Consider the following 26,634-nt stretch of genomic DNA (forward strand, 5'->3'; position numbering starts at 1 on the left):
GTTGTAATGGCTGGAGCAGAATAGTTGGAAAGGTATCAACATCAAACTACATGGTTTCCATGTGTTTGATGCCATTCAATTTGCTCCATTCCAGCCATTATTATGAGATTATCCATAGATTATACCCGTGTAATAGCTTGATTTCTAAATGTATACCTGATGTTAACCAGTGAACTAGAAACGGAATCCATTTGACACTTATTTTGTAGTTTGCATAATGCTGTGTTCTGGACTGATTTGAAGCTATTTCTTGGCAACAAAATGCATACAACCATTTAAATATGCAAATTGTACATATATTGTTTTTAATACAAAATAATACAAAAACGTTTCACGCGCGCATTCTAGTCACGTGACCCTATCAGCGTGCCCACAGCGTCACGAGGTCACGAGAGAGTTCACTTTCGGTTCCCTGGTAAGAATGGTCGAAGAACAATTGTAAGTGCCTGAATCATGTTCATTGGAGATACCGGTATGGCAAGGAATGGGACAGGCTAAATAAGAATTTGTGAATTACGGTGTCCTCTGTAATAGACGTAAGGTATGTGCGGCAATGTTTGTATTGTCAACGCCTAGCGCCACTATTATGCCACCTATGATAGCTAGCTAATTAATTAACTTTAGCTAGATAGCTAACGTTAGCGCTCTGAACTACAACATTCCATGTAGGTCAGCGTATTCTATTTATCATATAAATAGATTTGAACTCAGCTGCTTTTGTTTTGAGCCATTGCACTTGCATACAAGACGTAGCTAGATGTCTCCAGTATCGTTGACGATGAAAGAGTTAGCTAGCTACAGTGCATCTAAAGAAAGGGAGATGTCATGTACGGTGCATTCTTCGGAAAGTATTCAGACGCCTTGACCTACTCCACATTTTGTTACGTTACAGCCTTATTCTAAAATGTATTACCCCCCCCCCCCTCCCTTCAATCTACACACTCAATAATGACAAACCCAAAAAAGGTTGAGACATTTTAGCAAATTTATAAAAAATAAAACATGTTATTTACATAAGTATTCAGACCCTTTACTACTCAGTACTTTGTTGAAGCACCTTTGGCAGTGATTACAGCCTCGAGTCTTCTTGGGTGTGACGCTACAAGCTTGGCACACCAGTATTTGGGGAGTTTCTCCCAGTCCTTTCAGATTCTCTTAAGCGCTGTCAGGTTGGATGGGGAGCGTCTCTCTCTACACAGCTATTTTCAGGTCTCCAGAGTTGTTAGATAAAGGTTCAAGTCTGGGATCTGACTGGGCCACCCAAGGACATTCAGAGACTTTTCACAAATCCACTCCTTGGTTGTGTGCTTAGGGTCGTTGTCCTGTTGGAAGGTGAACCTGTCTGAGGTCCTGAGTGCTCTGGAGCAGAATTTAATCAAGGATCCCTCTGTACTTTGCTCCATTAATCTTTTCCTCGATCCTGACTAGTCTCCCAGTCCATGCCGATGGATAAACTTCCCCACAGCATGATGGTGCCACCACCATGCTTCACTGTTGGGAGGGTGCCAGGTTTTCTCCAGATGTGATGCTTGGCATTAAGGCCAAAGAGTTCAATCTTGGTTTCATCAGACCAGATAATCTTGTTTATCATGGTCTGCAAGTCCTTTAGTTGCCTTTTGTCAAACTCTTAAGCGGGCTGTCATGTGTCTTTTACTGAAGAGTGGCTTCCGTCTGGCCACTCTACCATAAAGGCCTGATTGGTGCAGAGATGGTTGGCCTTCTGAAAGGTTCTCCCGTCTCCACAAAGGAGCTCTGTCATAGTGACCATCAGGTTCTTGGTCATCTCCCTGACCAAGGCCCTTCTTCCCCAATTGCTCAGTTTGACCACGATGCCAACTCTAGGAAGAGTCTTGGTGTTTACAAACTTCTTCCATTTAAGAATGATGGAGGCAACTGTGTTTTTGGGGACCTTCAATTCAGTTTACCACAGGTGGACTCCAATCAAGTTGTAGAAACATCTCAAGGATGATCAATGGAAACAGGATGCACCTGAGCTCAATTTTGAGTCTCATACAAAGGGTCTAAATACTTATGTAAATAAGGTATAGAGGTCGACCAATTATGATTTTTCAACACCGATACCGATTATTGGAGGACCAAATAAAGACGATACCGATTAATTGGCCAATTTTTTTATTTGTAATAATGACAATTACAACAATACTGAATGAACACTTATTTTAACTTAATATAATACATCAATAAAATCAATTTAGCCTCAAGTAAATAATGAAACATGTTCAATTTGGTTTAAATAATGCAAAAACAAAGTGTTGGAGAAGAAAGTAAAAGTGCAATATGTGCCATGTAAGAAAGCTAACGTTTCAGTTCCTTGCTCAGAACATGAGAACATATGAAAGCTGGTGGTTCCTTTTAACATGAGTTTTCAATATTCCCAGGTAAGAAGTTTTAGGTTGTAGTTATTATATGGATAAAATGACTATTTCCCTCTATACCATTTGTATTTCATTAACCTTTGACTATTGGATGTTCTTATAGCCACTTTAGTATTGCCAGTGTAACAGTATAGCTTCTGTCCCTCTCCTCGCTCCTCACTGGGCTCGAACCAGCAACACAACGACAACAACCACCATCAAAGCAGCGTTACCCATGCAGAGCAAGGGGAACAACTACTAGAAGGCTCAGAGCGAGTGATGTTTGAAACGCTATTAGCGTGCGCTAACTAGCTAGCCATTTCACTTCGGTTACACCAGCCTCATCTCGGGAGTTGATAGGCTTGAAGTCATAAACAGCGCAATGCTTGACGCACAATGAAGAGCTGCTGGCAAAACGCATGAATGTGCTGTTTGAATGAATGTTTACACGCCTGCTTCTGCCTACCACCGCTCAGTTAGATACTTGTATGCTTGTATGCTCAGTCAGATTATATGCAACACAGGACACGCTAGATAATATCTAGTAATATCATCAACCATGTGTAGTTAATTAGTGCTTATGATTGATTGTTTTTTATAAGATAAGTTTAATGCTACGAGAGAGAGGCAGGTCGTTACTGTGTTGGACTAGTTCACTGTAAGGTTGCAAGATTGGATCCCCCGAGCTGACAAGGTGAAAATCTCTTTCTGCCCCTGAACGAGGCAGTTAACCCATCGTTCCTAGGCCATAATTGAAAATAAGAATGTGTTCTTAACTGACTTGCCTAGTTATGGTTAGGCACAGTCGTGCAACGATTGTGCTTTTTTCACAAATGTGCTTTTGTTAAATCATCCCCCGTTTGGCGAAGTTGGCTGTCTTTGTTAGGAAGAAATCGTCTTCACACAGTTCGCAACGAGCCAGGTGGCCCAAACTGCTGCATATACCCTGACTCTGTTGCAAGAGAAGTGACACAAACAAATTCATGTCAGCAGGCAATATTAACTAAATATGCAGGTTTAAAAATATATACTTGTCTATTGATTTTAAGAAAAGCATTGATGTTTATGGTTAGGTACACGTTCGAGCAACGACAGTCCTTTTTCGCGAATGCGCACCGCATCGATTATATGCAACGCAGGACCCGCTAGATAACTACACATGGTTGATGATATTATTAGGTTAACTAGTGATTATGATTGATTGTTTTTTATAAGATAAGTTTAATGCTAGCTAGCAACTTACCCAGGCAGGTGGTTAGAGCGTTGGACTAGTTAATTGTAAGGTTGCAAGATTGAATCCCCGAGCTACCAAGGTAAAAATCTGTCTTTGTGCACCTGAACAAGGCAGTTAACCCACCGTTCCTAGGCCTTCATTGAAAATAAAAATGTGTTCTTAACTGACTTGCCTAGTTGAGTAAAGGTGTAAAAATAAAAAATTGGCCAAATCGGTGTCCAAAAATACCGATTTCCGATTGTTATGAAAACTTGAAATCGGCCCCAATTAATCAGCTATTCTGATTAATCGGTCGACCTCTAAGATATATATTTTTTTTATAAATCAGCAAACATTTCTAAAACCCTGTTTTTGGCTTGGTAATTATGGGGTATTGTGTGTAGATGGATGAGGGAAAACGATTTAATACATTTTAGAAATAGGCTGTAACGTAACATTCTGTAAAATTCAAGGGTCTGAATACTTAACGAATGCACTTTATGAAATGGTGAGTTATGAGGCTACTATCGGAATTGAAACTGGCCAATTTCTTTTGTCATGCAATATTTGAAAATACAAATATTCATTAGCCGGTGGGCTAGCGATTGCACATTTTCTACTGTTCTAGTCCTGTCTGAAAAGTAGCCACGGGCTAGGAGGCTAGCTTAATTTCCATCCCTGTTCGTTACGTCTTGCAATGAAACCGTTTACTGTTCATGGCAAACAGAAACAAACCGAACGAAACCTGGAGGGACGAACATTCATTTGTCCAATAGTCACTGGTTTTCCAAGGTAAAATCTTTTCCGTTTGGAGTAAACGGTTTCAGTTGCAAAACCTTTTGCAACATCAACCTAATGAATACACCCCAGCAGATATTCAACTACGACCACAAATTACCTTTTGAATTTTAGGTTTTGTCAGCAAGTTCAGAGCTGGGTGACTCATCTCTTACACTTTTCATCCAACATCTACAGTGTTTATTGGAAATGAGAAGATAAAAGTTTAAATCTAGTTATGTTTTAAATTGCCAAATGTGTTACTACTTATCTGATCACCTCGAAATACTCCAATAACCATGTTTTATATTAGAGGGACATAAACTCCTATCAACGTTGAATTTTTCTCTACAGCAACTGTGACCAAACCACACATACCTTGGCTCTTCCCCCTCTCACATCAGCTCAGCTCCCTTCCCCTCCCCCAGCTCAGCCTCCCCCACCTTCCCATCATGGCTACCTCCATGGATCAGTCCACTGTTCTTGAAGATGAGCTCACCTGTCCCGTGTGCTTGGACCTGTTCCGGGACCCCCACCTGCTGCCTTGCGGCCACAACTTCTGCCTCCTCTGCGTCCGCCGCCTCAAACGCCAGGCAGAGCGAGGTCGCTTCCGTTGCCCAGAGTGTCGCGAGAGCCACCGCTGCTCCGCAGCCTCGCAGAAGAACTTCAAGCTGGCCAACATCGCCGACGACTACCGCCTCCGGGGACAGGTATGTGTGGTCTGGGGCCATTTTCACAAAGCGTCTGAGTAGTAGTGCTGATCTAGGATCAGTTTTACCTTTTCAATCTTGGATCAGCACACCTACTCTGAGACGCTTGATACATATGGCGCTTGGTCATAGAAGTTGTGGTAAAAGCAGAAAAGTGAAGTTGATCAGTTTATAGTAGGATTGTCAAAGTTAATGAGTGATGTTTATCGGCGTAATTCTTTTTGACGTCGTTAATTGCGTCTCCATTTGTTCACCGCATGAAACCTTTTAAGTGTACGTGTTTCCGCATTGACCCTTTTTAACCCATAAGAGTCTAAGCCGGAGGGGGGGGGGTTCTACTAAGCTATATGGAATTGTTTTAAGCTCGTCTTACCAAGGATCATTTTGCTTTTTGAATTTTACGACCCCTTGGGGAAAAAAAATACATCTAATTATTTGATTAAAAAATATTTTTGGCCTTATTGCTATTAGCTCATAGAAACCTATTGAATAACAGCTTCACCATATGGAACCAGGGGCGTAACTTTTGTTTTAGAAGAGGGGAGGACATAACCTGGCAGGGTGTCTGAATTACTTTTGTTCCCCTAAAATGGGGGGATGATATACAAAAAGTGCTGTAATTTTTAAACGGTTCACCTGATATGGATCGAAATACCCTACAATTAAACCTGACAGTACTTACTTTGACTTCATAGTCATTGTTGTATTTCCAAACTTGGTGTATTGAGCCGAAAAATAAATGACTTCCCAATAATTATGGAGGGCACTGTAATTCAGATCACAGGCCTAATAGTACTGTAGTGCTCTTTTTACTTGCATACAATATAGCTGGATCACCCCATCCTGTCCCTAGGGGTCCACCGCCCTGCAGCACAGAGTATGTGCTGTGCGCGAATTACACTTCAATAACATTAATGAGGGGGAATAGGCCTACTTAAACACTGGGACCATTAATTAATAAGCTGTATGTTCCAGTGACTTTGTCTGTGGTGAGAAATGCTATTAAAACATTCTGATGTAGATCATTTTGTGTTTTACGTCCCTTACAATCAAGCATAATATGCCTGTAATTCAATGCACTGTTTGAAATGGAAGAATATTTATTTATGGCCAAATTTGAGCAAATTCAAAAATGTTGATTAATCGTGATTACCGAATGCCATTAATTTGATATATTTTTGCTATTTTATAGGACTGTCACTGATGATGACCTTAGTTTTAGGATAATTAATCTAGACAATAGCTTACTCTACTGATTCATAGCCTATAGGTCTACCACAAAACACAGCGTACTCTATTCCTTGTCCTTTCTCTGTGCTGTCACTATGATGTCCAGGCAGCGTTGTCAAGACCACAACAACCAGATGGTGGCCCCCCGGCAACAGCCAAGACCCCTGTGTCCGTGCCCTGTGACTACTGCCGCCCAGGGGACATTAGCGAGGCGGGGAAAGGGGAACCTGGAGCTCCCGGGGCTGGAGGAGAGGTGGTGTTTGCGGTGAAGACGTGTCTGAAATGCGAGGTGTCCATGTGTCAGGTAAAGATACATGGAATATTGCTATTCAGCACCCATAATTCCAAATATGTTAGTGTGGCACCCTTGGTAAAGCACTGTGGAGCAGAAATATTCCAACATTATTCTGCTATCTAAGTCTACGTTTTTGCGCAGCACCAGTATTCTCAACACATTGGGTGTTTTCGAGCACTAAGGCTAACTAAGCTGAATGTAGACGAAAGTTGGCGAGTGAAGTCTGTGGAGCTACATCTGCGACAACCGAAAGTCGGACGCTAGTAGTTTTTCAACAGCAAGGCTCATATCAACATGGCAGTGTCAACAGAGCTGTGATTCATTGGTGAAAAAGTACCCAATTGTCATACTTGAGTAAAATAATAGATACCTTAATAGAAAGTTACTCAAGTAAAAGTGAGTCACCCAGTAAAATACTTATATAAAGCAAAACAGAGAGCACCGTTGTCTTGTTTTTATTTTATTTACCGATAGCCAGGGGCACACTCTAAAACTCTGACATAATTTACAAAAGATGCGTTTGTGTTTAGTGAATTCCCCCAGATCAGAGGCAGTAGGGATGACCAGGGATGCTCTCTTGATAGGTGTGTGAATTTGACCATTTTCCTGTCCTGCTAAGCATTCAAAACGTAACGAGCACTTTTAGGTCTCAGGGGAAATGTATGGAGTAAAAAGTACATTCTTTTCTTTAGGAATGTAGTGAAGTAAAAGTTGTCAAATATAAATAGTAAAGTACAGATACCCCAAAAAACCACTTAAGTAGTACTTTAAAGTATTTTTACTTAAGTACTTTACACTGCTGCGATTGTTAATAAAAGTTTTTCTTTATAAATGTCAAACTTTTCTATACCCCCATATCACACACACAAACTTAAAACATAGACTGTGTACAATTGAATTGGTTAGAGAGGTCTCATGAATCACTTTCATTTGTGATCTCTTGCTTTAGAATTACGGAAAAGTTGTTCCTGTTTCAGTCATGTCTTTGGCCACGTTTGCGTTGGTCTTACAAAACTCCCCTGATGATTGATTGACAAATAGTGCCTCCCAAATATATACAGTGCCTTGCGAAAGTATTCGGCCCCCTTGAACTTTGCGACCTTTTGCCACATTTCAGGCTTCAAACATAAATATATAAAACTGTATTTTTTTGTGAAGAATCAACAACAAGTGGGACACAATCATGAAGTGGAACGACATTTATTGGATATTTCAAACCTTTTTAACAAATCAAAAATTGAAAAATTGGGCGTGCAAAATTATTCAGCCCCTTTAGTTTCAGTGCAGCAAACTCTCTCCAGAAGTTCAGTGAGGATCTCTGAATGATCCAATGTTGACCTAAATGACTAATGATGATAAATACAATTCACCTGTGTGTAATCAAGTCTCCGTATAAATGCCCCTGCACTGTGATAGTCTCAGAGGTCCGTTAAAAGCGCAGAGAGCATCATGAAGAACAAGGAACACACCAGGCAGGTCCGAGATACTGTTGTGAAGAAGTTTAAAGCCGGATTTGGATACAAAAAGATTTCCCAAGCTTTAAACATCCCAAGGAGCACTGTGCAAGCGATAATATTGAAATGGAAGGAGTATCAGACCACTGCAAATCTACCAAGACCTGGCCGTCCCTCTAAACTTTCAGCTCATACAAGGAGAAGACTGATCAGAGATGCAGCCAAGAGGCCCATGATCACTCTGGATGAACTGCAGAGATCTACAGCTGAGGTGGGAGACTCTGTCCATAGGACAACAATCAGTCGTATATTGCACAAATCTGGCCTTTATGGAAGAGTGGCAAGAAGAAAGCCATTTCTTAAAGATATCCATAAAAAGTGTTGTTTAAAGTTTGCCACAAATCAAATTTATTTATATAGCCCTTCGTACATCAGCTGATATCCCAAAGTGCTGTACAGAAACCCAGCCTAAAACCCCAAACAGCAAGAAATGCAGGTGTAGAAGCACGGTGGCTAGGAAAAACTCCCTAGAAAGGCCAAAACCTAGGAAGAAACCTAGAGAGGAACCAGGCTATGTGGGGTGGCCAGTCCTCTTCTGGCTGTGCCGGGTGGAGATTATAACAGAACATGGCCAAGATGTTCAAATGTTCATAAATGACCAGCATGGTCGAATAGTAATAAGGCAGAACAGTTGAAACTGGAGCAGCAGCACAGTCAGGTGGACTGGGGACAGCAAGGAGTCATCATGTCAGGTATACCTGGGGCATGGTCCTAGGGCTCAGGTCCTCCGAGAGAGAGAAAGAAAGAGAGAATTAGAGAGAGCATATGTGGGATGGCCAGTTCTCTTCTGGCTGTGCCGGCCACCTGGGAGACACACCAAACATGTGGAAGAAGGTGCTCTGGTCAGATGAAACCAAAATTGAACTTTTTGGCAACAATGCAAAACGTTATGTTTGGCGTAAAAGCAACACAGCTCATCACCCTGAACACACCATCCCCACTGTCAAACATGGTGGTGGCAGCATCATGGTTTGGGCCTGCTTTTCTTCAGCAAGGACAGGGAAGATGGTTAAAATTGATGGGAAGATGGATGGAGCCAAATACAGGACCATTCTGGAAGAAAACCTGATGGAGTCTGCAAAAGACCTGAGACTGGGACGGAGATTTGTCTTCCAACAAGACAATGATCCAAAACATAAAGCAAAATCTACAATGGAATGGTTCAAAAATAAACATATCCAGGTGTTAGAATGGCCAAGTCAAAGTCCAGACCTGAATCCAATCGAGAATCTGTGGAAAGAACTGAAAACTGCTGTTCACAAATGCTCTCCATCCAACCTCACTGAGCTCGAGCTGTTTTGCAAGGAGGAATGGGAAAAAATTTCAGTCTCTCGATGTGCAAAACTGATAGAGACATACCCCAAGCGACTTACAGCTGTAATCGCAGCAAAAGGTGGCGCTACAAAGTATTAACTTAAGGGGGCTGAATAATTTTGCACGCCCAATTTTTCAGTTTTTGATTTGTTAAAAAGGTTTGAAATATCCAATAAATGTCGTTCCACTTCATGATTGTGTCCCACTTGTTGTTGATTCTTCACAAAAAAATACAGTTTTATATCTTTATGTTTGAAGCCTGAAATGTGGCAAAAGGTCGCAAAGTTCAAGGGGGCCGAATACTTTCGCAAGGCACTGTATTTATTTTCAAACATTACTTTTTTTCTTAATTTTGTCCATGTCAGGAGCATGTGAAGCCCCACCTGGAGCTACCTGCATTTAGGGAGCACCCCCTGACCGAGCCCCTGGGAGACCTGAGGAAGAGGAAGTGTCCCGAACATGATGAGATGTACCGCTACTACTGCATGGACGACAGGATGTGTGTCTGTAATGCCTGTACCATAGAGGGGGGCCACGCCGGACACACCATCAAGACCCTGAAGAACACCATGAAGGGTCTGAAGGTAAAGGCTCTAGAGTTGGAACCTAAATGACAATGATTGTAGGAAGAGCGGTAACGTTAAGAGGCCTCTGTTGGTTGGTCTACTAGTCAGGAGGGTGATGTACATGCCTAAATGTAGCACTCCAAAAACCAAAGAACACCATGAAAGATCTGAAGGTAAAAGCAGACCTGCCAAAATGCACTCATTTTGCGTACCAACTACGCAATTCTCTGTACACAATTCTCTGTACGCATGTACTCAGGTACGAGATCCGAGTTAAAAGTACGCAGAAATGAATAAGGCCTGATTTTTGTTTTTACATGTTTTTAAAATATTTTTTATAAAAACTAAATCCACTGAGTAAATCTAACATCCCGATTCTTGAGCTGCAACACACAGACATGTACGGAGTTTGTGTCAACGGACATGGAGATCAATACATCATTATTCGACGTAGCTACCCCGTGTCTGCCTCTCCTGTTTGTTGTGATGCTGAGTTTGCCGACTGTCAGCTGTACGTAAACACGCGGACAAATCTCTTTTTGACTCCGTGTGTTGTGGAAAGGTCAACACTAATTATTTCAAGCTAACTTTAGCGAACATGAGATGGTCATTCAGTGGGCTCTAAAGTGCCAGCAGTTCACTCGCATTTGCTAGTGAAAGAAAGTGTGATATACATTTAATTCTGCGTCCCATTAGTTGTATTTTCCCACGTAACATTACGAGGATCATGCATCCTGATAGACTGTAACTGTAATTATGATCCACGTCACAAAAAGCATTACAAAAGTATAATCAAAAGTAAATCCAAACATCTTGGCATTAAATGGAGTGGGGAGTTTAGAAGACTGCGCGATGAAGAATGCATGAGTGTCCGGTATTAGCTATAGCGGCAATGCTTCTAAAATGCCTTTGCACTAGATTGGAGATTATATACATTTCGAAAATCTGAAATGATGTTTGCGCAGCAAAGAAATCCAATAGGCACCTTTTACATAGGCTGAAACACCGGACTCTTCTAGTGACAGCGTTCAGATTCCCTTTGCGGTAGCCTACTTCTACTCTGTGTAGCCAGTTTGCGGTCTGTCGATGCAATCATTTATTTTTGTTTATATGTTTTCAAAATTATTTTCCTTTTGGTGTTAATTAGGAACCGTGTCTAAAAAGCCAATACTTGTGAGCTGGCCTTAGTGATTGGCTCTGTTTGAGAGGTGACAAGCGTTCCTCTACTATAGAGACTGAATTTGGGGGCCAAGGCAACCTGTTTCTGAAGACCTTCTATGCAGATGTCAGAAACGTATTTTCCTCTGCAGAAGACTACATGTTGCTGAAATTTCCATTTGGAGATGTGCTCCTCCAGCATGCAGTGGTCGCTGACATTGCCAACAGGCAGACTGCTAAGTTCTCATCCCTCAACTTTTTCATGGCCCGCTTTCCTTGCATTATTCCTGAGGGAGCCTCTGTGGATCAGGCAACAACCTTTTGAGTCTGGTCAACATGCGCACAGATCAGACCTGGAGAGAAATCGGCACAATGGAAAAAGGGGGGGGGGGGGGGCAGCCTGGTCTACTCCCAACTTTCGGATGTGATGCTGGGGATATTGGTTATATTCCACTGCAATGCAGACTGCTAATGAATATTCAGTCTTGTTTCCAAGAACAAAACCCAGTACAAAGCCTCCCTCAGTACAGACATGCTGAGTGCCCTCGTTACCAAGAAGGATTCAATGATTGCCAGAGGAACTGTTTGCCACAGAGAAGTCTACCCTGATGCCCTGCTGCATAAAGCTATTATTTCCTGAACATTTGAAGGTCTCCAGAAGATTTGTTCTCACCCACTGTTTCCTATCATAGCATTTTAGTTTTTATTATGAATAATATGTTTATTTGATACCGATGCTCTGCTCTGCTTCAAACATTTGTTGTTCTTATCATATCAGAGTTTTTAAATAAAAAGGGTATTGCGGATAAGACGCTGGTACATTTTGTACCTAAACAATTAACTTATTTGTTTAATAAAATAAGAACTCCAAGAATAAAGACCCTTTGTGTTCTTTCTAATTACATCTTGTTAGTGACTTTTACCATATGTGTAAATGGAATAATGTCAAGAAAGTATTCTAACCTTTTATAGACTTGATTTGGTACAATTCTGTAATTGCGGTCATACTCACAAACAGCATGAGCGTGCGGGGGAAAGAGAACCCCAATTCGGTTGAATTTCCAATTTGCCACGCGCTTCTGGTACTCTAAAAAGTTGGACAGGGTTGGCAGGTCTGTAAAAGCTCTGCTAGAACACACTCCCAAGCAAGAAGAATATACCCCCAATTACTTTCAATCAAACAAAAGGTAAACACACACACACTCAACAGTGAACCACACACACACAGATCTAGACTAGGCTGCCACAGATAGGCTATTGAGTCTAGAACGCAGGTGAATATCATTTTATTGTTGTCACTAGTCTGACATGGTTGAGCGAATGAGACAATGGGTGAGTCCCAAATGGCACCCTATTCCCTATAGTGGGAAGAAAGCTATCCCATAGGGCTCTGTTCAAAAGTAGTAAACTATAAAGTAGCGTGTCATTTAGGACTCATCATAACTTGTGATCTCGCTGTTTGAATGACTTGTTCAACCCATTTCCAGAAATGACTTGTCTGAACCAATGAGAGAAAGGGAGACATTTTCCTTTCACCATTTACCCTCACTATAGTCTTGTCATAGTGAATGTAGGTAACACTGGTTCTCCCCCTGTCTCTATTTCTCTTCCCCCTAACTCTCTCTCTTCCCCCTAACACACACTCTCTCTTCTCCCCCCAAACTCCTCCCCGGTTTCTCCCCCTCTCTCTGGTCCCTCAGGGCATTCTGGAGACCCAGCTACAGAAGGTGGACAGGAAGTTGAGCAAAGCAGAAAAAACTCTCCAGGAGCAGAAAGTGGAGGAACAAATTAACAAGGTGAGAGTGCTGATCCAGGATATGTTTTGTCTTGTAGACTGAATGAATATGATTATATGGACGGGGGGGACCTGATCCTAGATCGGCACTCCTATTCTGAGACACTTTCTGAGTACCGACCCGGACTCTTATCGTAATGTAAGATGTCATGTATTTGTTTGTTCACAGAGTTGTATATTTTCATGCATTTTACTTTAGTGGCAGACGAAGAGAAACTTTGGACACTGATTAGTTGGATTTCTCTGGTTAAACACACGCACGCACTCCCCTGCCCCCATCGCTCAACCCTCTTTCTCTCTCTCTGTGCAGAAGTTCCTGGAGGACTCGGACCAGCGGATCATGATGGTGGGGGAGGAGTTACAGGTCCACCTGGAGGGCTTCCTCACAGCCTTAAGGGACTGTACCTGCTCCCAAGAGAGCGAGTGTGGCCCCAACATCCAGCGGAACATAGCCAAGGTGACCCAGGACCACGCTCGTCTGCAGGATGTCCACAGCAGAATCCAGAACCTCGCCCAGGAGAACGACCCCTTCCGCTTCCTAGAGGTCAGTGTGTGGTTTTTCATTTGATTGTTTTCATTTAACAAAATGTTTTTAAATTATAATATATTCAGCCAAACAATGGATATACAGTTGCGGCCAAATATATTGGCACCTTTACACTTTTCTTAAATAATTCCTAATTTCTTCTAAAATAAGTTGAAATTTCAAACAGTTTTGGTCACCACACGTTGTTGGATTTTCAACATTGCAGGACCAATTTTATTTTTGTTAACATAAGTTTACAGTTTTAATTTAGAAAATAAAGACAAAATTGCCACCCCTGAGCTAGTACTTTGGCCAAGATAACTGCAGATACATGCTTCTTGTAGCCATCAATGAGCAAACTGTACCTTCCTACTGGCAATTTGGCCCACTTTTTAAGCAGCAAACATGCTCTAATTCTTCAATGTTGCCCTCCACCAACTGCTGTTTTCAGATCTTGCCACATTTTGGATGTGATTCAGATCTGGACTCTTCGCTGGCCAGCATCTCTTGAACCATCCCTGGGTGCTTTTTGATGTGTGTTAGGGCTTGTTGTCCTACTGAAAGACCCACAATCTTCAAAGAAGACCTCTGCTGATTTCAAGATGCTTTGCGCATGTTCAAGGCCCCCAGTACCAGAGGCAGCAAAGCAACCTCCACAGCATTATCAAGCCTCCTCATTTTAGATTGTAGTGCGAGTGTTCTTTTCATTGAATAGATCAGATTTGTTGAATGTGCGCCAATCCGGCATCCTGCTATCCCCCATGGTCTGCGTTCCATTGACCTCTTTACCACATCTATTCAAAGAAAAGAACACCCCACAATCAAACATGGGGTACGTTCGACAATGCTGTTGGATTGCTTTGCTACTTCTGCCACTGGATGCCTTGAATGTGTGCAAGACATGAAAACAACAGATTATCAAGGTGCTTTGGAGTGCAATGTTCAACCCAGACTCCAAAAACTGTGTCTGTTGCAGGTTGTGGATTTTTCAGTAGGACGACAAACTCAAACACACATCAAAGGTTCAAGAAGCAGTTCTGGAGTGGTCAGCAATGAGTCTAGATCTGAATAGCATCCAAAACCTATGGTGAGAGCTGAAAACAGGAGTTAGTGGAGGGTACCCCTCAAACATTGAAGAATTTGAGCAGTTTGCTGCTGAGAGTGGGCCAAATTACCAGTAAAAAGGTGCAGCAAGCTCATATGGCTACATTAAGCGTTTGTTGGCAGTTATCTTGGCCAAAGTCTGTGCAACCAAGTACTAAGTCAGGGGTGGCAACAATTTTGTCCATGCCATTAGTCTTTATTTTCTAAATTAAAATTGTCCAATGACGAGGGTGTGGAGATCAATTTTATTTTTTAACTTATTTCAGAAAAGGAAATTATTTATGAAAATTTCAAGGGTTTCAATATATTTGGGTGCAACTGTACATGAACAGGTGGATATGCATTTGAAATCATGAAGGATAGTACATAAGTGGTTGATGCTGTTCACTGACCACAACAAAAAGTCACATGGTCAGGAAAATCTCTTGCTGTCCCTAAATAGTTAATTTTTCGTTCTGTTTTCTGGAACTAATAAATGTTAATCCTTTTCTCTGATTTGCTGTTTAGGCATACAAATCATCAAGCAAAAAGTAAGTTATTGTTGTATGTTACAGTGCCTTCAAAGTATTCCACCCCTTGACTTTTTCCATATTTTGATGTTACAGCCTGAATCTCAAATGTATTCTGTCACTGGCCTACACACAGTACCCCATAATGTTAAGGTGGAATTATGTTTTTAGACATTTTTACAAATTAATGAAAATCTTAAATGTCTTTTGTCAATAGGTATTCAACCTCTGTTATGGAAAGCCTAAATAAGTTCAGGAGTAAACATCTGCTTAACAAGTCACATAATAAAGTGCATTCGGAAAGTATTCAGACCCCTTGACTTTTTCCACATTTTGTTACGTTACAACCTTATTCTAAAATCTATTAAATAAATAAAAAATCCTCAATAATTGACACAATACCCCATAATAAAAAAATGGAAATATTACATTTACATAAGTATTCAGACCCTTTGCTATGAGACTCGAAATTGAGCTCAGGTGCATCATGTTTCCACGGATCATCCTTGAGATGTTTATACAACTTCATTGGAGTCCACCTGTGGTTAATTCAATTGATTGGACATGATATGGAAAGGGATATACCCGTCTATCTATATAAGGTCCCACAGTTGACAGTGCATGTCAGAGCAAAAACCAAGTCATGAGGTCAATGCATTTGTCCGTAGAGCTCCGAGACAGGATTGTGTCGAAGCACAGACCTGGGGAAGGGTACCAAAACATTTTTGCAGCATTGAAGGTACCCAAGAACACAGTGGCCTCCATTCTTAAATGGAAGAAGTTTGGAACAACCAAGACACTTCCTACAGCTGGCTGCCCGGCCAAACTGAGCAATCAGAGGAGAAGGGTCTTGGCTAGGGAGGTGACCTAGAACCCGATGGTCACTCTGACAGAGCTCCACTGTGGCGTTGGGAGAACCTTCCAGAAGGACAACCATCTCTGCACCACTCCACCAATCAGGCCTTAATGGTAGTGTCCAGGCAGAAGCTACTCCTCAGTAAAAGGCACATGACAGCCCACTTGGAGTTTGCCAAAAGGCACCTAAAGACTCTCAACCCATGGGAAACAAGATTCTCTGGTCTGATGAAACCAAGATTGAACTCTTTGGCCTGAATTCCAAGCATCACGTCTGGAGGAAACCTGGCACCATCCCTACGGCGAAGCATGGTGGTGGCAGCATCATGCTGTGGGGATATTTTTCAGCGGCAGGGACTGGGAGACTATCCAGGGAAAGATGAGCAGAGCAAAGTACAGAGATATCCTTGATGAAAACTGCTCCAGAGCACTCAGGACCTCCGACTGGGGGCGACGGTTTACCTTCTAACAGGACAACAACCCTAAACACACAGCCAGACAATGCAGGAGTGGCTTTGGGACAAGTCTCTGAATTTAATTGAGTGGCCTAGCAAGAGCTCGGACTTGAACCCAATCAAACATCTCTGGAGAGACCTGAAAATAGCAGTGCAGTGACGCTCCCCATCCAACCTGATGGAGCACGAGAGGATCCACAGAGAAGAATGGGAGAAACTCCCCAAATACAGGTGTGCCAAGCTTGTAGCGAAGATTTGAGGCTGTAATCGCTGCCAAAGGTACTTCAACAAAGTACTGAGTAAAGGGTCTGAATACTTATGTGAAATTTCAGTTTAGTTTTATGCATTTGCAAAAATACTAATAACCTGTGTTTGCTTAGTCATTATGGGGTATTGTGTGTCAATTGAGGGGAAAAAAACAATTGAATCAATTTTAGAATAAGGCTGTAACGTAACAAAGTGGAAAAAGTCAAGGGGTCTGAATACTTTCCGAACGCACTGTAAGTTGTATGGACTACTCTGTGTGCAATACTATTGTTTAACATGATTTTTGAATGACTACCTCATCTCTGTACCCCACACATACAATTAGTGTCCTCCTTCATTTTTTGTAACAGTGACACATTTTATGTTGTTTTGGCTCTGTACTCCAGCACTTTGTATTTGAATACAGCCAACAAGTTTGATGTAGAGTAGAGTCACAAGCAAGTAGAGTCACAATATTGATATCATTGGGTGCTAGGAATATGGGACCAAATACTGAACTTTTGACTACTTCAATACACAAGTGAATTTGTACCTGTAGTTTTGGTCCCCAGAAATAGTCCCTATGTACACAAAGTGCTATAATTTCTAAACGGTTCACCTGAGATGGATGAAAATACCCTGAAATTAAAGCTGAGATTCTGCACTTTAACCTGAAAGTGATGTGCTGCAGTACAGAGCCAAAACAACAAAAATGTTGTCTCTGTCCCAATAATTACGGAGGGCACTGTATCTGTATGGTCCCTCAGTCGATCACTGAATTTCAAACACAGATTCAACCACAAAGACCAGGAAGGTTTTCCAATGCTTCACAAAGGGCACCTGTTGGTAGATGGTTAAAAAAAACAGACATTGAATATCCCTTTGAGCATGGTGAAGTTATTAATTAGACTTTGGTTGGTGTATCAATACACCCAGTCACTACAAAGTTACAGGCGTCCTTCCTAATTTAGTTGATGGAGAGAAAGGACGCTCAGGGATTTCACCATGAGGCCAATGGTGACTTTGAAACAGTTATAGAGTTTAATACTGTGATAGGAGAACTAAGGTTGGATATTGGACATTGTACTTACTCTACAATACTAACCTAATTGACAGAGGGAAAAGGAAGCCTGTACAGAATAAATATATTTCAAAACATGCATCCTGTTTTCAAAAAGGCACTAAAGTAATACGGCAAAAAATGTTGCAAAGCAATTAACTCTTTGTCCAGAATACAAAGTGTTATGTTTGGGGCAAATCCAATACAACACATTACTGAGTACCACTCTCAAGCATAGTGGTGGCTGCATCATGTTATGGGTATGGTTGTAATCGTTAAGGACTGGGAAGATTTTCAGGATTAAAAATAAATGGAGTGAAGCTAAGCACAGGCAAAATCCTAGAGGAAAACCTGGTTGCTTTCCACCAGACACTGGGAGATTAATTCACCTTTCAGCAGGACAATAACCTTAAACTCAAAGCCAAATATACAATGGAGTTGCTTACCAAGAAGACAGTGAATGTTCTCAAGAGGCCAAGTTACAGTTTTGACTTAAATCTAATTGGAAAATCTATAGCAAGACCTGAAAATGGTTGTCTAGCAATGATCAACAACCAATTTGACAGAGCTTGAAGAATTTTGAAAATAATAATAGGCAAATGTTACACAATCCAGATGTGGAAAGCTCTTAGGCTTACCCTTAAAGACTCGCATCTGTAATCGCTGCCAAAGGTGCTTTACAAAGTATTGACTCAGGGGTGTTAATACTTATGTAAATTACATATTTCTGTATTTCATTTTCAATACATTTTCTAGAAACAGGTTTTCACTTTGTCATTATTAGGTTTTGTGTGTAGATGGGTGAGAAATGTATTTAATCAACTTTATATTCAGGCTGTAACACAACTAAAGATGGACTAGGTCGAGTAGTATAAATACTCTCTGAAGGCACTGTACACCTGAAATGTGTCTGTCTGTGTGGGGTGTAATATTATATGTATTGTGTGTCTCTTGTCTATGGGTGAAATGCCATTTGCAGTGCGTCTCTCATCCTGTCTATGGGTGACGTGCAATTTGCAATGCATGTGTTCCAGTTTCTGCAGGCAGTTGAAGAAGCCCCTCTTCTACCCAGAGTATGTTGGTGTGGACACTGAAGGCCTGGCCGAGGCCCTGGAGGTTAAGCAGGATGACTTCCTCACTAATGTACGCTCCTGCATCTCTCAATTCATCGACGATATCTGTGAGTAACAGACGTATTTGCATGTGTGCGTGAGTGAGTGGGGAGAAAGAAAGAGGTGTGTGTGCGCGTGCGATAAAGGAACCAGGGTTTTGGAAGTTTAGAATAATTTGAATAGATTTTGAATTTGTGATTCATGCACTAGTGTTGTCATGATACCAGGCCAAGTATTATCTCGATACCACGGGGTAACAACTCAGTGTCCCAGGGTACTTTTCGCCCCGTCCCCCGGACACTTGTTACTGTCTTCTGAACGTTATGCGCATGTGCTACACACACAACCTGTCACTGATATTCACACTTTCACTCAATGCAACACATATGGATTTTTTATTGTACCTTTTCCCCAATTTTGTTATATCCATTTGGTAGTCAGTCTTGTCCCATCGCTGCAACTCCCGTACAGACTCGGAGGAGGCGAAGGTCGAAAGCCATGCGTCCTCAGAAATGCGACCTGCCAAACCGCACTACTTCTTGACACACTGCTCGCTGCACCAATGTGTCGGAGGGAACTCTGTACACCTGGCGACCGTGTCAGTGTGCATGCGCCCAGCCTGTCACAGGAGTCGCTAGAAAGCGATGGGACAAGGATATCCCGCCGGCCAAACCCTTCCCTAACTCGGACGACGCTGAGCCAATTGTGCGCCGCCTCATTGGTCTCCCGATCGCGGCCGGCTGCGACACAGCCAGGTATCGAACCCGGATCTGTAGTGACGCCGCTAGCACTGCGATGCAATGCCTAAGACTGCTGCACCACTCGGGAGGCCTACACATATTAATTCACACTGTTCACTGTATTTAATAGAATACTGCATCGAATGGCTTATTTGCTCATATTTGCAAAGGCCTACCTGTGATTTGGGTGGAGGAATGGACACAGACCCTCCCTCACACACAGTCTCCCTCTCTCATTAACACACACACCACTCTCTCTTCCACAAACACACACACACACGCACTACTCCCAACTTTAAAAACGTTAGGCACCAAACAGAATGTAAGGAACACCAGCAAATGATAGATTTTTTTTTATATAGTTAGGCCTATATGAATCCTACCTTTTGAAGACCCTTTTCCTTCCCGAGCCAATCAAATTTGCTGTCAAGTTAACCTCTTAAATGTAATGGCAAAATGTGATTTCCGCCTAAATAGACATACCCAAAAGTTACTGCTATTCATGTGTAATTACATGATTCTGACATGTAAAAACTTGGTAAATTTGGAAAGGAGACTGGAAGATTATGAGGAAATGATCAGAATACATTTTGTGTGTGCTTGATCAGAATACACAAGAACAAGCACACGCAAAATAACCGATGAGCTGGAAACACATCAGATGGCTTCCACAACATGTGAACAATATCATTAAAAAGGAATTGATAGACCTAACAACTAGGAATGGGCAGATGTTTTAGTAAGTGGTGTCAGGTGTGGTCACGGGATGATTCCAAGTTACCTAAACTTCTCCAAAGTTGCATATACAGTGGGGCAAAAAAGTATTTAGTCAGCCACCAATTGTGCAAGTTCTCCCACTTAAAAAGATGAGAGAGGCCTGTAATTTTCATCATAGGTACACTTCAACTATGACAGACAAAATGAGAAAAAAAATCCAGAAAATCACATTGTAGGGTTTTTAATGAATTTATTTGCAAATTATGGTGGAAAATAAGTATTTGGTCACCTACAAACAAGCAAGATTTCTGGCTCTCACAGACCTGTAACTTCTTCTTTAAGAGGCTCCTCTGTCCTCCACTCATTACCTGTATTAATGGCACCTGTTTGAACTTGTTATCAGTATAAAAGACACCTGTCCACAACCTCAAACAGTCACACTCCAAACTCCACTATGGCCAAGACCAAAGACACCAGAAACAAAATTGTAGACCTGCACCAGGCTGGGAAGACTGAATCTGCAATAGGTAAGCAGCTTGGTTTGAAGAAATCAACTGTGGGAGCAATTATTAGGAAATGGAAGACATACAAGACCACTGATAATCTCCCTCGATCTGGGGCTCCACGCAAGATCTCACCCCGTGGGGTCAAAATGATCACAAGAATGGTGAGCAAAAATCCCAGAACCACACGGGGGGACCTAGTGAATGACCTGCAGAGAGCTGGGACCAAAGTAACAAAACCTACCATCAGTAACACACTACGCCGCCAGGGACTCAAATCCTGCAGTGCCAGACGTGTCCCCCTGCTTAAGCCAGTACATGTCCAGGCCCGTCTGAAGTTTGTCAGGGAGCATTTGGATGATCCAGAAGAAGGTTGGGAAAATGTCATATGGTCAGATGAAACCAAAATATAACTTTTTGGTAAAAACTTGTCGTGTTTCGAGGACAAAGAATGCTGAGTTTGGGGCTGTTTTTCTGCAAAGGGACCAGGACGACTGATCCGTGTAAAGGAAAGAATGAATGGGGCCATGTATCGTGAGATTTTGAGTGAAAACCTCCTTCCATCAGCAAGGGTATTGTAGATGAAACGTGGCTGGGTCTTTCAGCATGACAATGATCCCAAACACACCGCCCGGGCAACAAAGGAGTGGCTTCGTAAGAAGCATTTTAAGGTCCTGGAGTGGCCTAGCCAGTCTCCAGATCTCAACCCCATATAAAATCTTTGGAGGGAGTTGAAAGTCCGTGTTGCCCAGCAACAGCCCCAAAACATCACTGCTCTAGAGGAGATCTGCATGGAGGAATGGGCCAAAATACCAGCAACAGTGTGTGAAAACCTTGTGAAGACTTACAGAAAACGTTTGACCTGTGTCATTGTGATGGTTGTGAGGTTGCTTTGGGCCCCAAATTCAGCCATTTCTAACACCAGCTTCTCTTGGAAGGCGAACAGGGAGAGAGGGCTTTGACCATTTACTTTGGCAATCTGCTTGTGGAGAATGAAGGCATTTACTGTCGCCATGTCCACAAACTGGTTAAAAAAAAGTATTGTACCACTTCCCGGTCTTGTGGAGGATCTGGTAGTAGCCTATCAGAGCATCAGCAAGTCGCCACCCCCCATGCTGACATAGTCCTTCACAGAAACAGCAATGGGGACATTCTTCCTCACCCATTCCCTTTGGCATTTTTCACCCTCCTCTAGACATGGTCGTTTTTTGAATGCCTTATGCTGTGTGGTGAGCATGGTCACTTCTCTAGTGTCCCTCCATTTCACAAAAAGCAGCTTGTTAGTATGGACCCCCTCTCGCTTTGTTTGTCATGTCGTTTACCTTAGAATTGGTTTCCCCACGAATGCTACAAGCCCCTAATTGCTTTTTCAAGATGTCTAGTATATAAATTGTCCACAAATAGCTTGTTACCCACTGCCAAGTAAGGAGAAGTCCATCAGCTGCATAACAGTCATAACTAAGGCCCTTTCTAGTGGGTGTGATCGCCTTGCCTTCATAGATGAAAAGGTTCCACGTGTAGGCAGAGGCTGAATTAGCTAGCACAAAGAGCTTGCTGGGGAGGGGTGGCTCTCAAACGTCATCATCCAAATCCTCTGCATCCATATCCTGATGAATAAAATCTAGGGATATATTGTTGTAAGACACACAGAATTACAGTTGACTCAAGTAAAAACACCAAGCCTAAACTGTATATGTACAGTGACTTACATAGGTGTGAAGCACACACACAATGCAAACAGTAACACTTTGGAGGCAGAGGTGAGAACCACAAACATACACCCCCTTTTTCTTCAACGAGTCCGACGGGAAGGATATACTGCTTCCTCGGGAATGGGCACAAATCCCTGTCATTTGCATGAAGAAAAGACTGAGAAAAAGGGGGCAGAGGTTGGGCTGCCTTCTGAGAATTCGTAGGCGAGTGAGTAAACTCCCACTGCCATCTGTTCTATTGGCCAACGTGCAGCCATAGGAAAATAAAATGGATGACCTACGATCAAGATTATACTACCAACGGGACATTAACTGTAATATCTTATGTTTCACCGAGTCATGGCTGAACGACGACATGGATAATATAGAGCTGGCGGGATTTTCCATGCACCAGCAGGCCAGAGAAGCTACCTCTGGTAAGACGAGGGGCAGGGGTGTGTGTCTATTTGTCAATAACAGCTGGTGCGTGATGTTTAATATTGAAGAAGTCTCAAGGTATTTTTCGCCTGAGGTAGAGTACCTTATGATAAGCTGTAGACCACACTATCTACTACGATTTTTCATCTATATTATTTGTAGCTGTCTATTTACCACCAAAAACCGATGCTGGCACTAAGAGTGTACTCAACCATCTGTATAAGGCCAGAAGCAAATATGAAAATGCTCATCCGAAAGTGGCGCTCCTAGTGGCGGAGGACTTTAATGCAGAGAAACTTAAATCCGTTTAACCTCATTTCTACCTGCGTTTCACATGCAACCAGAGGATAGTGGTAAGCATCACTGAAGCATGCATGAGTGCACCAGCTGTTCTGGACGACTTTGATAACGCTCTCGGTAGCCGATGTAAGCAAGACCTTTAAACAGGTCAACATTCACAAAGCTGCGGGGCCAGACGGATTACCAGGACGTGTACTCAAAGCATGCGCGGACCAACTGGCAAGTGTCTTCATTGACATTTTCAACCTCTCCCTGACCGAGTCTGTAAAACCTACATGTTTCAAGCAGACTACCATAGTGCCTGTACCCACGGAAGCGAAGGTAACCTGCCTAAATGATTACCGCCCTGTAGCACTCCCGTCGGTAGCTATGAAGTGCTTTGAAAGGCTGGTCATGGCTCACATCAACAGCATTCTCCCACATACCCTAGACCCACTCCAATTTGCATACCACCCCCCAACAGATTCACAGATGACGCAATCGCACTCCATACTGCCCTTTCCCACCAGGACAAAAGGAACTTCTATGTGAGATTTCTGTTCATTGACTACAGCTCAGCGTTCAACACCATAGTGCCCACAAAGCTCATCACTAAGGACCCTGGGACTAAACACCTCCCTCTGCAACTGGAATCCTGGACTTCCTGATGGGCCACCCCAGGTGGTAAGGGTAGGCAACAAACACGCCTGCTATGCTGATCCTCAACATTGGGGCCCCTCGGGTTTGTGCCTAGTTCCCTCCTGTACTCCCTGTTCACCCACGACTGCGTGGACAAACACAACTCCAACACCATCATTAAGTTTGCTGACGACACAACAGTGGTAGGCCTGATTACCGACAACGATGAGACCGCATATAAATAACTTCACAGAGAGATCCAAAGAACTTCACAGATCTTCATTGTAAAGGGTTTAAACACTATTTCCCCATGCTTGTTCAATGTGCCATAAACAATTAATGAACATGCACGTGTGGAACAGTTAAGACACTAACAGCTTACAGACGGTAGGCAATTAAGGTCACAGTTATAAAAACTTAACTTAGGACACTAAAAAGGCCCTTCTACTGACTCTGAAAAACACCAATAGAAAGATGCCCAGGGTCCCTGCTCATTTGTGTGAACGTGCCTTAGGCATGCTGCAAGGAGGCATAAGGACTGCAGATGTGGCCAGGGCAATAAATTGCAATATCCGTACTGTAAGACAGCAAGACAGGACGGACAGCTGATCGTCCTCCCAGTTGCAGACCACGTGTACAACACCTGCACAGGATCGGTACATCCGAACATCACACCTGTGGGACAAGTACAGGATGGCAACAACAACTGCCCGAGTTAGACCAGGAACGCACAATCCCTCCATCAGTGCTCTGACTGTCCACAATAGGCTGAGAGAGGCTGGACTGAGGGCTTGTAGGTCTGTTGTAAGGCAGGTCCTCACCAGACATCACCGGCAACAATGTCGCCTATGGGCACAAACCCACCATCACTGGACCAGACAGGACTGGCAAAAAGTGCTCTTCACTGACGAGTCGCGGTTTTGTCTCACCAGGGGTGATGGTCGGATTCGCGTTTATCGTGGATTCGTGTTTATCGTCGAAGGAATGAGCGTTACACCGAGACCTGTACTCTGGAGCAAGATCAATTTGGAGGTGGAGGGTCCGTCGTGGTCTGGGGCGGTGTATCACAGCATCATTGGACTGAGTTTGTTGTCATTGCATGCAATCTCACCGCTGTGCATTACAGGGAAGACATCCTCCTCCCTCATGTGGTACACTTCCTGTAGGTTCATCCTGACATGACCCTTCAGCATGACAATGCCACCAGCCATTCTGCTCGTTCTATGTGTGATTTCCTGCAAGACAGAAATGTCAGTGTTCTGCCATGGCCAGCGAAGAGCCCGGATCTCAATCCCATTGAGCACGTCTGGAACCGGTTGGATCGGAGGGTGAGGCCTAGGGCCATTCCCCCCCAGAAATGTTCGGGAACTTGCAGGTGCCTTGGTGGATGAGTGGGGTAATATCTCACGGCAAGAACAGGCAAATCTGGTGCAGTCCATGAGTAGGAGATGCACTGCAGTAATTAATGCAGCTGGTGACCCCCCCCCTTTGTTCAGCGACAAATTATTCCATTTCTGTTAGTCACATGTCTGTGGAACTTGTTCAGTTTGTCTCAGTTGTTGAATCTTGTTTTGTTCATGCAAATATTTACACATGTTAAGTTTGTATTAAATTAATGCAGTTGAGAGGACGTTTCTTTTTCTGCTGAGTTTATATAAAGTCATAAATAATTTACTTACAGATCTAACAGTGGATCCAATCCTTCTAGAAAGCAATCTTCGTCGGCCGAGTCGAAATCCTCAATGTCCAAATCACTCCCGTTTTAGTCAAAGCTTCTATGTCGGTATACTTATTCATAGCTGCTGCCTTTTTAGGTTCCTGTTCGATATTCTTAATTTCCCCTTTTTTTTCTCCTTGAGAAGCCATCTTTTATGCTAAAGCGATGAAATATGTTTCCAATGTAATGTAGCGTGCTCAGTGTGTCTCGTCTCTGGACCAGGTAGCACTAGTTCGCATTACGCATAAAAGGTTCTAGGTCTTGCTTTGTCCCACCCAGGTAAACTGCATATCATTGGTTATAGGACTGTCAAGGTGCCATTGTAGCCAATCCCTTGTGTAATGGATGCCTACAGCGCATAAGCAGGCAACATCATATTTTTGATATAGTCACTCGGTGACATTCAATGTTGCTATTAAGTCATATATCAGATAACATTGGCAATAGGCTAGATACCCCCCATGTAGTTGTAGCTCAAACACAGACGAAATTGAAGCTTAACTTGTAAGATGTTTGGGGAAAACGTTGTGTAAAATATATACATTTTGACTTTCGGGGCTGGTGATCAAAAACGGTAGGTCACAGGCAGACAAATAAGATATCCCCATGATCTGTGGAGTCCCGGCGTTCGGTGTGTATCAACGTATTCTGTGTTTATTTCGTTTATGCTTCACTAATCTACCTGGAATGTAGATATCAGCCATCTTGAAATGAGGTCATCAGCTGGGCCTGCCCTTATAAATTAATTTGCCCATATATGGTAGTAAGTCACACGAAAGATTTGAAGGCACCGATCAATAGCCAAGATACACAGCTTTCCGCAGACACCCTGCTTTTGCAGGTAGGGACTACCGTTCTAATACCAGACTGCATTGAATTAAAAAAATCAAATAGGTTCCCCAAATATGTTTTTAGTTAGCTAGGTAACATGACTGAACAACATTGTTTGTTATCAAACCAATAATTAGCATTCTGGGATTAGTTTAAAATGGCCTTGACATGGTTTGTGAAATAATATAAAAATCGTGCTGGAAAAAGAAAAAGGCTAATTTTTGTTGTTGTTTGAGCTAGAGCAAGCACTTTCCTTTGCTGTTTT

At 42.6% G+C, this 26,634-nt stretch overlaps 1 protein-coding gene across 6 annotated transcripts in view; it reads left to right on the forward strand.

The window, feature by feature from the left end:
* The first annotated feature begins 366 nt into the window (after positions 1–366).
* The window catches only part of LOC110500400 (E3 ubiquitin/ISG15 ligase TRIM25), a 30,720-nt gene continuing 4,452 nt past the window's right edge, over positions 367–26,634 (forward strand). Inside the window, exons 1-8 of one of the 6 annotated variants that reach the window (XM_021577758.3) lie at positions 367–438; positions 4,720–5,075; positions 6,412–6,609; positions 9,794–10,012; positions 12,853–12,948; positions 13,258–13,491; positions 15,085–15,107; positions 18,737–18,882. In XM_021577758.3, the coding sequence (XP_021433433.3) occupies positions 4,818–5,075; positions 6,412–6,609; positions 9,794–10,012; positions 12,853–12,948; positions 13,258–13,491; positions 15,085–15,107; positions 18,737–18,882 (1,174 nt within the window). In that variant the 5' untranslated portion in view covers positions 367–438; positions 4,720–4,817. Of the gene's footprint in view, positions 542–4,719; positions 5,076–6,411; positions 6,610–9,793; positions 10,013–12,852; positions 12,949–13,257; positions 13,492–15,084; positions 15,108–18,736; positions 18,883–26,634 lie in introns of all 6 variants that reach the window. The other 5 variants (XM_021577759.3, XM_021577757.3, XM_090214466.1 and 2 more) reach the window with 5 other exon arrangements.

Source organism: Oncorhynchus mykiss, chromosome 21 (assembly GCF_057628025.1).
Source record: "Oncorhynchus mykiss isolate SJ-2025 chromosome 21, ASM5762802v1, whole genome shotgun sequence".
Classification (NCBI taxonomy): Eukaryota; Metazoa; Chordata; class Actinopteri; order Salmoniformes; family Salmonidae; genus Oncorhynchus; species Oncorhynchus mykiss.